The sequence below is a fragment of the Pteropus medius genome, unplaced genomic scaffold, assembly GCF_902729225.1.
Source record: "Pteropus medius unplaced genomic scaffold, Ma_sr-lr_union100, whole genome shotgun sequence".
Classification (NCBI taxonomy): Eukaryota; Metazoa; Chordata; class Mammalia; order Chiroptera; family Pteropodidae; genus Pteropus; species Pteropus medius.
In genome coordinates, this window is record NW_024340696.1 from 11,004,092 (window position 1) to 11,016,171 (window position 12,080).

General features: G+C 37.0%; 1 protein-coding gene across 2 annotated transcripts in view; it reads left to right on the plus strand.

The window, feature by feature from the left end:
• The window catches only part of CAT (catalase), a 30,486-nt gene extending 19,729 nt beyond the window's left edge, over positions 1-10,757 (plus strand). Inside the window, exons 9-13 of one of the 2 annotated variants that reach the window (XM_039866748.1) lie at positions 392-530; positions 3,368-3,498; positions 8,478-8,585; positions 9,657-9,740; positions 10,067-10,757. In XM_039866748.1, the coding sequence (XP_039722682.1) occupies positions 392-530; positions 3,368-3,498; positions 8,478-8,585; positions 9,657-9,740; positions 10,067-10,123 (519 nt within the window). In that variant the 3' untranslated portion in view covers positions 10,124-10,757. The remainder of the gene's footprint in view (positions 1-391; positions 531-3,367; positions 3,499-8,477; positions 8,586-9,656; positions 9,741-10,066) is intronic. The other variant, XM_039866756.1, reaches the window with a different exon arrangement.
• Positions 10,758-12,080: the final 1,323 nt, after the last annotated feature.

Below are 12,080 nucleotides of genomic sequence, written 5' to 3' on the forward strand. Positions count from 1 at the left end.
AGAAAACTGCTCATAGAGTAGAGCTTTAAATAATGAAAATATTTAAATAATTGGATCCTAAGATTAATACGGAGTTAATCATAAAGCTTTTTGTTTCAGCACTAACTGAAAGAAATGTCCTTACCATTCTGCCTTGGTAAACATGTAACTTAGTTTAATCTTTGATTCAGGACCTTGTGGCACTATAGGGTGGTCATTCTGAACCACGGCTTTCTTAGTGTCGTACTTGGTTTATTTCTACAAGGTCACAGAGCTCGAAGTGCTCTGACATAAATCAGACTGTAACATGGGAAGTGCTTTTTTGTATAATTTCCTATACAGTTGATTTGGTGGAAATTTGCTTCTTTTCGTTCCTGCACACAGTCACTGTCTGTTTCGTTTATGATTGTAGGGTCGCCTTTTTGCCTATCCTGACACTCACCGCCACCGCCTGGGACCCAACTATCTTCAAATACCTGTAAACTGTCCCTACGGTGCTCGAGTGGCCAACTACCAGCGTGACAGCTTCATGTGCATGTTTGATAATCAGGGTAGGCCTAAGACATTTGGCTCAGGGCAGAGGGCGCTGCTGGCCAGAGGGTGGGAAAACAGGCCAGTGGTTCTCAGTCTGGCCCCAAGGGACTTTCTGCTCTGGGAAGGTGCTCCACGGGTGCTGCTGCCAACCGTGTATTTTTTTGCCCAGTAATGAAGGTTTAAACTGCCTGAGGATTCTCCATGCTTTTACCTATTTTTCTACGTTTTATTGAGAGTTCCCACCTCTGATTTTACTTGCTGTCCTCTGATCATGAAAGGCTGGGAGTAAGATCTTTCACACTGCCTATGGTGGAGTAGCATCCAACTTAGGGGTTAAGTTTTAAAGACTCTTCACAAAGTGGACAATTCCTTAAATCATTCTTAAATTGCCAGGACTTAGAATCTTGGAAGTGTAAAAGCCAAGAGTTCATGTCTTGTTTCTCTGTACTTCCGTCAGGGCTGTGGGGGAGCGAGCCTAGCTAGAATTTGGATGGGCTAGGTTAGAATAGGGGAGATAGAGCAAATCGAGGGATTCTCCCCCACTTCTTTTGTTAAGTGAATGGGTCAATTGATGAGTCTCCACTGCATTTTGGTTTTTGGAGCACATTTATCAAATTAACGTGTTTTATTTTCCTTTTAACTCCTTTTTTTGGTACCATGTACAAATAGCTTCTATTTCTAATTACTTATTCTAATTAGAGAATGCTTGATCAATGTTTTTTCCTTTAAATATTCCACAGTTTAATATATAGCTTAGTTTTTTGTTTTGTTTTTTTTTCCTATTTAGTATATATGTGTTATAGTAATAGGCTGCTTATATCGATCCTTTCAGAAATTTTACTAATCAGTTATATTAATAACCCTAGATGTCTATATTCAAACAAAGTTAATTTTTCTATGATAAAAATAATGCATCTGCCCTAAAGCAAATTTGGAAACTGTAAAAGAGAAGGGAGAAGAAAAATCCACTTAATAGTCCCAATGCCCAAAGGCCACAGCTGTTAACATTTTTCTGTATTTCTTGCCAGTCTTTTCTGTGAATAGTTTTTATACACTTAAGATTATTTTGTATACATAATTTTGTGCCTTACATTCGTTACTGTTATCACTAAGTCTTTTCCACGTATTTAACAAGTTTACATGCTTACTGATTATATTAGGTAGCTGCAATATTTCTACTCTCTGAGGTTTACAGAGGTGTAGGATATGTTGTTGCTCAAAGTACTTGATACTTCCTGTGTCTATCTTCTGCATTTTTATTCTAAAGTGATTTTTTTTTTTTTCATTCGTAGTCCTTGGTCATTTTGTTATTGAGACTGGCTGTGTCAGAGAGATTCATGTATATTTTGGAATTCATTAATAAGTAATTGCTTCATGTTTGCCATTATAGTGGCATACATATGAAAAAACTACTTATGAATATATTTTAACACACCCTTTGCCTTGTTTTAGAATTAGAGCCTTTGGGCTGTGCTCTTCAAGTTCAATGAGAGAACTTAATTGTTTCCAGTAGCCAATGACTGAAGACAACTCTCACTTTGAGTAAAGGTTAGAGCTTATTTGAAAATAGAATTTAAAAATTACTCAAATAGGCACATTTCAGAGAGCTAATTTTTAATTCAGAAAACCACTGTGGTGGCTGGTTATTGGAACACTTTGCTCTTCATATGGACGTGGCTGACCTAGAATGAATTTCTTGGCCTAATAATTGGGCTCCATAATAGTATGGTGTCCTCCTTCTTCCTACATGCACTTGGTACCTTGATAAATGTGATAAATAGGCACTTCTTGATTACGTACTCTGGATAATCTATTCTGGCAGTGCACTGGGTAAAATTCCAATCCTAGACTGGTTAATATGTGACTTAATATGTGTCTAGGCCACTCCTTCTGTTTAAGCAGTGTGTGTTCAGTTAAATCAAGCTTCTACTAATATCAGCCAAAGCAGAGTATAGTTAGGAAAACAAATATGCCAAAAGTGGAAGAAAAAAGGCTTCATAATTTTTTCCAGAAATTATAAAAGATGTTTTGATTGTATTTGTTGCTTTTTTCCCTATAAGTTTAGATAAATAAGTGCTGACATACTACTAGAAATATCAAATTTTTAAAAATTTCTTTTTTAATTTATTTGTAAATAAATAAAAAGTAAAAGTGAAGTAAAAGTGAAGCTGGACTTGAATAAAGTAAGTCAATAAAGGAGAGATACCCAGAGAATCTGAAAAACTTTTAAGGGGAAGTGGAGTTGTGTAATGGGAATAGAGCACGTGCTGGAATGGACGAGACCAAAAAAACCCAGAGTCCTAATCCCAGATCTGCCACTAATTATCACGTGACTTTGCAGCGGTTAATATTTCCAGGCTCTAAACTGAAGGAGCAGAGCTAGAACTTTCTGTCGCTCCCAAGAATTTTGTGATTCAGAATCTAAATTGAGCCTAAGGCCACACGAAGTCCTCAATGTCGAAATGTGTTTGGGTCTCATTTTCTATGGGGGTGAAATCAAATCTGTATAAATTTATTTGTACTGGTAAGCATCAGAAGATTTCATAGATTTGAGGTGCTGAAAGGGAATTCGAGATCTCTTTCTTAGACTCAGAGTGAGTCAGCTCATGCGAGCATTTGGAAGATGGCAGTATTCTCTAAGAATCTGAGTACTGCCTGTACGTAAATATGGTACATTAAAAATAACATGTGCATGGCATGTATATATGTATGTGTGTATATATATATATATATACGTCTACGTGTGTATACACACATGCGTATATATAATTGAATTTGTTTCATATTACGTTGTTTGCAAACTTCTTTTTGTGTTTTATCTCTCTAAGTGAATCTGTGTGGTTTGCCTTTGAAGGTGGTGCTCCGAATTACTACCCCAATAGCTTTAGTGCTCCAGAACAACAGATTCGTGCCCTGGAACGCAGCACCCCATGTTCCGGGGATGTGCGGCGCTACAACAGTGCCGATGAGGATAATGTCACCCAGGTAATGACTTCTTTGTCTGCTGCGGGAGTCACTTAATCATTCTACGTCTCAATGGCTGCTGCTTCCCCCACTCTTGGTGTGACTGAATTCAGGGAGGACATCTCTAATTCATTAATCAGTCCCTTTATTGGATGGAGTCAAGGGGTTGGGTTACGATGCTTTTGCAGTACAAGGTATGACTCATTTCAGCTCCCCTAAATTTTGTCGAAGGGATAAGGTGGGGGCCACTGGGAAAGAAGTGATTCATGGAAATCTAAGAAATGGGCACATAAAGCCTAAGTGCAGCCAAATCTAAGAATCTGGGCAAGAATGCCCAGATTTAGGGACTAGAACTGGATTCAGAATAGCTCTAGGAGCCTCAGAATTAGGAGTGTAGGTGTTTTTACTATAGGGCTTGCCGTTCTCAGGACTCTGCTCCTCTTCATCGTCTGTCTGCTTCTGCTCTCCAGTACCACTCGCTTCTCCTTACCATGACTTCCCATTCTTACCGTGGCCTCTGTTGCCATGTCCTCCTCGTTTTCTCCTCTTTGCCTCGTAGCTTCTCTTTTAACATTGCCGTGGCTTTGCAATGACCATGGCCTAACTCTTCTTTCTGGCTTCTTTCTCCATATTTTACTTTTTTTTTTGGACCATCTTTTATTCCTTCTCTCAATACTTCTATATCAGATTCTGGAGAGAAGAAATCAGATTGATTTGACTCATCCTTCTACTCTACGTTGCATCACTGGCCTGTGTGGAGCCCGTAGTTAACTATAGTTACCTGTAGTTAAAATGCCCCAGAGCAAGTGCCCACCCTCTTCCCAGTGACCTTTGGCTGCTTAAGGGCAGTTCTTTTACTAGATGCGATAAAAGAAGCCCTTGGACTTCAAAGGGCAGCTACCTCTGCTTACACCACACACAAGAAAAGAATAAAGTTAAAAAGTACAGTTCTCCTAGAGCTCTGCTTGGGTAGTTGATGTTCAACTTAGTATTTCAATGAGAATAGGACCTATTTCTAGTCTCTCACTTTGTAAATGTGGGTTCCAAGTAAAATATACTTAAATACATGAATTAATTCACTGTGAATATATCTTTGTTTGAAAGGCACTTAGGTGTATACAAACATGTATACATAAAAAAGAAATTACTTTGCCATAGGATATAAAGCATACTTAGAAATTAAACAGCTCCTGAAAAGCCTTTTATAGTAACTGCATTATTCTTGGTATGCAGGGGATACCAAGTATATTACAGTACAATTTCTGCCTCTCAAAGAATTTTACCTACATGAGGTCTAGTCCAGTGTTAAAATACTAATATAACCTCTGCAAAAAATAATTTAGATAATGAGGCTATTGCTTACACGTTAAAATTTATTAGATAATCATTCTTATTTTATTGAGAGATTTTCTTATCACTATATAGAACTCATGTTTTTAAGTCATGATACTGCTTACAGGTTTATAGCTTAGTTCTGCAACTATACAAGTCTTGTGGGAAATAAAGAAGGCTCAGATGTATAGTCTTAAAATTGATTTGCTTAGACTTCTACTTCTGGCTTAGGGCAGACTAGCTTGCATCAGACCTATTCTCTCATGGAGAACATTGAAAAGCTAGTGAAAATACAGAAAGCATCAGGTTTTTAAGGCTTTGGAAAGCTAACAAAGCAACAAGGATTTGAGGGGCCAAGATCTTGGACAGAAAAGCAGTGCAGAGATGTGAGTGTGCCGTTAGGTGTCCTTTCCCACTGAGGTGTTTATTACCTTGTAAGCATCTGCCAAGATGCTGAGCAGACTTTACAGCATTTTGATGGGTCTGGAGGGATAAAAATTGGCGTTTAGGGCCTGCTAAGGAGGAGGCCTCTAGTTAACATTCCAGGCTTTCATTTGGAATCCCTGAAGGGTCACGCCTAGGAATAAGGGCAAACCTGAAAAAAGCTGGCCTTCATAAAAACCGAGGTGCAGCTTTGCATCAGCTCAACCTCAGACTGGGTTAAAGTGATCACTTTCTAGTCTGTCTGCGAGAAGCAGACATAATTCTTTGGAGGAAAATAGAGCCTCAAATTATCTCTACATTTTTTTTTTTATTTGCACATGTCCAACATTCGATAACATAATGCCAGGCATACTCATTCCATACAACCTCATGACTGAAAACCAAGAGAGAAACCTACTGGAGATCTGGGTAATGGAATTGTCAGATATAGGTTTTAAAGCAACTGCGATTAATATGTTCGAGAAAAAACATGGAGAATTTAATCTATGCAAAAAGAATTGGATGGACATACTGAACTGAAAATGCAACGACTGAAATTAAGAGCTTAGTAAATGGGCTTAAAAGGAGATTAAACATAACTGAAGAAAGAATTAGTAAATTGACACAGTAATAGTTATTATCATGAGTAGCTCATGAAGAGGAAAAAAAAACCTTTTCATTATGGGACACTATTTAGAAATTAAAAAGGCAAGCCACAGAGTAGGAGAATAGATTTGCAATTTATCTAACAGAAGACGCATGCAGAATATATAAAGAACCCTTACGGAACAATAAGAAAAAGATAGACAAATGAATAGAAAAGTAGGCAAAAGATTTGAATAGGCACTTCACAAAAGAAGATATCCAGATAGCCGAAAAACATATGGAAAGGTAGTTTACCTCACTAGTTATCAAGGATATGCAAAATAAAACCACAAATCAATACCATTACATATGCACCAGAATGGCTAGAAGTAAAAAGACTGATCATACCAAGTGTTGTGAGGATGAGAAACAACCCTCTCATATGATGAAAATATTCCCTAGAGTTGATTTCAAGCTATCAGCCGATGTCACTGAACCTTTGGCATTGGGAAGCGATGTTTACTATCTCACTGTTATATAGTATTCCCACCACAGAGATAAAGCAGATGCAAATAACCTCAAGAATATAGATAATATGTGTTAAGTAGGAGGTGACGTGGTTTGAGGGTTTATTACTTTTGTTGGTAATATAATTTAATTGCAAGTTTATAAAATTTGATTTTTAATCATGACTGTGTTTAACAAGTCACTCACAAAATTCCTAAAAATTTGACAGTTGCTCACATGAGCAAGCTGGCTGCAGCATACCACTGGAATTGCAAGACCAAATTCCTTTTAGTTTAAGATGGTAGATTGAGGTGACACAGGAAGCCTTTTTTCTGCTTCTCACACATGACATGTTAGATTAAAAATTAGATTACAAAGTATGTAGTTGAACTAATAAACAAGAAAATTCATCTCCAGGTTCCAGAAATGAAAAAGGAATCACAGCAGTGCATGAACATTGAGGGTATATATATCTCATGGGGGTAACCAAACCCTGTTTACATCTTATCGTGATTTTAGGACTCCAAGGAGCTAGGAGTCGAGGACTTAGGCTTCATGGGTTGCAGAGAGCTAGAACTGGGCTCTTGACATAATGATGACAGTCGGGAACTGGGATCTCATAGGAAAAACTACCCACCAGACTAAGGATGCAGCTTGGAAGCATGTGAACTCCAGGCGGGGTCCCTTTCCTGTGTCATGCTCAGGTGAGGTCCCTGTATTCTTGCCTCACTTAGAAACTTATGGAAGTCCTGAACTAAGAAACAAGTGAATCAGTGAACATCGTTAGGTCTCTGCATGGGTGACAGAAAGTCACCGCATGAAGACACCTTTATAACCGAGACACATTTGGAACTTCTGCAGAAGATAACCTCCGTTGAAGATGAGTTACATGGAAAAATTACATACAAGGCAATCCAATGCCCTGAGAAACTGCACATGCAATAGATGGAAGAATCATACATATGATAGAAAAATCTAAAATGAGATTTAAAATAAGCATTATACCACATTCAAGAAGATGAAGGAAGGAATATTATGTATAAGACAAGATTAAAATGTGAGAAAAGAAAAACAGGTAAATTTGAAAAAGAACTAGATAGAAACTTCTAGAAACGAAAAAGTGCAGCAATCTTTGAAATAAAAATCCAAAGGATACGGTGACTCAGTGAGTGTTTAAACAATACGTTTGTTATAGCTGAATGGAGAATCAATGAATTGGAGATAGTCTAAGAGATTCCCATAATACAGTACTTTGATTGGATTGTGTTAATATCAAAAGTCTGATTTTTAATTTTTCATATCAGATTTAAACTTTGCTCAAGTTAAGAAAAATGTTATTATAGTGTATTTCATAACTTACGAAAAATAATATTTTATGAATTTGATAGTTTGGATAATTGGATATTTTTGGACTTTATAAACATTAATAAAACAGTACATTGAACAGCACCTGGTACATTATAGGTACTTGACATATAAGTATTTGTTGACTAAATGAATGATTAAAATTGTTAGAATAAAATTATAAACTAAAAATGATTGATTTCAGAAATGAGCAAAGACTATTAGGACTGATATTTGATACTTGGCTCCTGTTTTTATTTTAATCTAGTATATTCATTTTAGAGGTAAACCCAATCTATGGAAAATATCACTATTAACATCTATCTTCTCTAGGAAATCTGGCTTTTGAATAACTAAGGTTATATATTAATGAATTAGGGGTTTTTCCCTCTGTCAATCTGAGTGAATTGAACAGTGGTTGTGTTTTGCTAAGTTTACAGTTGATGATAGTTTGCACATTCCGAACTTGTCGGTATTAAGAGTGTGGTGGGATTTTTAAACTGTAGGCCGTACTTACTGCTTTATATTTATGGGAGATTTATTAGCAGTGACTACAAAGGACATTATTAAATAGCAGTTATTAGCTACTATCAACGACTGAATTTAAAACAAAACAAAAAGTGAGGAACTCAACACAAATGACAATTTCAACTATAATTTAAATTATTCTTAAATTCTAAAAACTTTTCTCACTCTTATGCAAATGAGAAGTCTCACTTTTTCATTTCAAAAGTGGCATATTGGGTGAGTTTTGTTTGTGATAAAGTGGATACTTGATTTTTCACACTCCGTGTATTTTCAATGAGCAGGTGCGGACCTTCTACATGAAGACACTGAATGAAGAGCAGAGGAAACGCCTGTGTAGTAACATTGCCCACCATCTGAAAGACGCACAGCTTTTCATTCAGAAGAAAGCGGTGAGTGATATTTTGGAAATCGAAGGGTGACCTCTGCTGGCTAGAGAAGAGAATGCAGCTGTGTGAGAGAACCCTTCAAAGGAAGTGTCATTTCTATTTTACTGCTAAGTGGACTTAAGACAATTAAAACTAACCCCCAATCGACCTCTGATTATTTTCTCTGCAGTGCGCATGGTATGTCCATTGATCCTTAGCTCTTTGTTCAATGTGTAATAATTTAGTTGAGTTCAGGGTGAATTCTCTCCTCTGCTGTTTAATTAGACCGTGGCCATGTAGTGTGCAAGAGAGTGATGTTCAGTATCAAAATGTGGGTCTTGTCACAGTTTAGCGTGGGCTTTAGATACTAAAAAATACAAATTACATTTTTGTGATCTTCCTGTCTAACCACTTGATGTCACGACACTTGACTGTCCTTCAGAAACAACTAAAACTTGCACATTTCCAGGGGTCAGAACTGGGCTGCTTTCAAAAGTCAGGCCAAACTTTTGGGCTAAGGTGCCACGATATTTCTGATGGCAGCTCATTGTGTCGTATGAAGTTTTCTGACCTGCCACAGGGGTAAGCGTCTTGTAAATTTAGGAAACATCACGATTTCATTGTCTCTTGGTTGCTGCTTCTGTGTACATAGGGACAGGTGGGCTAGCTGCTGTCTGGGATGAGTTCGAAGGCCTGGAGACAAGTACCAGCAGGCTAAGCACTTTTTTGTAGGCAGAGTTCTATGTCCATAACTACCTTCCGTGAATGTGTGTGCACAAATATTGAGTTACTCTGAGGTCAGCTCTTTATGCGCAGTCAATGCAGCTTGCCTCATAAGTGTTTTTCTCATGATAGTCTATGAGACAGGTGAAATGATCTTATTCATTTTATGGGAGGTGGACATGCTCAGATGAATGAATTATCCAGGGTCGTTCAGGATATGTCAGAGCTTTCATCCCCAGTCTTACTCTTTGTTGTTAGTCACTGTGTGGTTCTACTTCCCGAGGAAGCGTCTTTCCTTTTCTCGAGTAAACACTGAAACAGATGCTGGGACTGGCCCAGTGGGGCTAGGGTAACGTTTATATCTATTTTCAGGTCAAGAACTTCAGTGATGTCCATCCTGAGTATGGGGCCCGCGTCCAGGCTTTTTTGGATAAGTACAACGCCAAGAAATCTAAGGTGAGCCCAGAGCAGCCTGGCTGGGGCAGAGCATGTGTGTCCTGGATTAGACTTGGCATAGTTTGATTTCCTCTTAGGATGATTCTTCTCAGGGACAACTATTAGGTTTCTTAAGCAGCTGTTCGGAAACTCATTTGAGATGTAAAGAACTCACCTGCAAAACACATACTCTTCATTTTAGTTCTGGACAACATAAGATAGTTTAAAGTGAATCCATTCTGAATTGTTATTATTTTCATTTGAGAGGAAATTAAATCTAAGATAGATACCAGGTTGCTGCTCTGGAATGAGTTAATTAATCTACTGGTCTTGTTCTTTTAAAATAGAAGGGCTTTACAAAGCATGAGTCTTCCTTGGCTGCAGTGGAGAAAGCTAATCTGTGAGGATCGGGGCCCTGGTCTGGTGTCAAGTTGCAAAACCATGGTATTTACACATGGAATCACTCATTGCTGGATAGAAGATTCTCCTGTGCTGGATGCGCAAGTACAAGTGTATGTTTTTAAAATGGTAATCCAGGTTTCTGTAGCAAATAATGTAATAATGGCTTTTAATGCTATTTTCCTGGGGGAAATAAAGGTTAGGACTTAACAGTCATTTGAAAGGAATCTGTAATTGCTTCTGACAGTTGGTTGGATTGTTCACTTAAAAATCACTATAATGAAAGTTTCTAGCAGAAATATAATTTTATTTGATAAGAAAAAAATCTTCATGAAAATATGTTTACCTATCATCTCATGGCCTATTATATAAAAATATGGTTGTAATTATTATATAAGAAAAAAAGATGAAGCTAATCCACTGAGAAATTTTAATTTTTCTAAATTCCCTATAGGAAAAACACATTTAATGCCTTAGCATTTTTTGAAAATAACTTTGGTAGCATCATGGCTTATTTCTGCTTGGAATTGATCAGGTTTTTAAAAAAACTTGGAATTACACTTTTGCTAATACAGCATTGATTTTTTTACAACAGATTGATCTGTAATACTTTTATACAATAAAATAATCTGTACCTAAGAATAGAAGGACGGTATTTGATTTTTTTTCGGCTTCATATATAACTTGGAATGTCTGAATATCATCTGTTATCAAATGCTTATCCTTAAAATTGAAAATACCAATATCACGAGGATGCTGTATGTTTAAACCAATAGCCTTTGGACACAGGGGACCAGAATTTTAATTCTATAGGGAAAATAGCAAACTTCACAACTTTGAAAATTACTTAGATCTCTCGTCTATTAGCTCATATCCTTATCTGATTATGAGTTTTTAAAAAATAAGGGTCCAGAACCTCAAGTTCTTCTTTTTTTTTCTAACCCATATTTGTTGATCATGCTTGAAAATCAAGTGGAATACTAAAGATGAATTCGGAATACTAAATGAAAATCTGTTTCCCTTGAAAAAGCTTCGCTTCATCTCAGATCTTCAAAACTAGTATGTACTTACTCTCAAGAATTCCCTAAGATCACGGGCTTCAGGAAACTATTAGACACAAACTAGTAGATACAAACTCTCAATCTTTTAGCTCAAACTTCTTTACTCTTTCGTCAAACTTTCCTGCCTAAATTCCTCCTGTATTTGAGTGTGCTTGGAAACTTGTATTTGTAGACATAGAAAATAAATCTATCCACTTATACCCAAAGGTGAATACTTTCAATGTAGTAATTTTACTATAGTTATATCTCTTTATAGTATTAGATATGCAAGATAAACTCATAAAAACTAATACAATCTGACAATGGAAAGATTATTGGAGTATTGGTTATTAGATACACAGGCAGTTTTTTGAGATAATTTTCTGCTTTGTCCTATGCTGTAGTGTAAAAATGAGTCTATAGTTAAAATCACATGTATCTAACATGTTTCTTGTATGTAAAAATCTGACACATGGTAGTGCCCCCAGTTTTACTCCGGAGACCTCTTTTGTAATTTTCAAAGGTAAATGGTGATGAGGTAAACTTCCCCAGTTAGGTTTTACTTCCTGGGAGGTACTACCTAATTATATTCCTTTTAAGTGACATTAAGACACATGAGTCCATGGTGATGGCTAGCTATAATGACGGCAGAAGTGCAAGAATGCAAGGAAAGGAAACCTACTTTTTTCCCCTTTCTCAGAAAATTGGGATTGCAGCTCCAATTTCACAAGTTTGTTTCAAGTCTTTGTTTATGTCATGCTCACTAATGTTGGCCAAAGCAAGTTACATGACTAAGCCCAAAGTCAAAGGCTGAAGAAATGTACTCTTATCCATGGGGCTGATTGTGTTGCGCGCCTGTGTGCGTGTATGCGAATATGTCTGAACAATCTAATAGAGACCTCCCCTTCTATCAGTTTTTCGA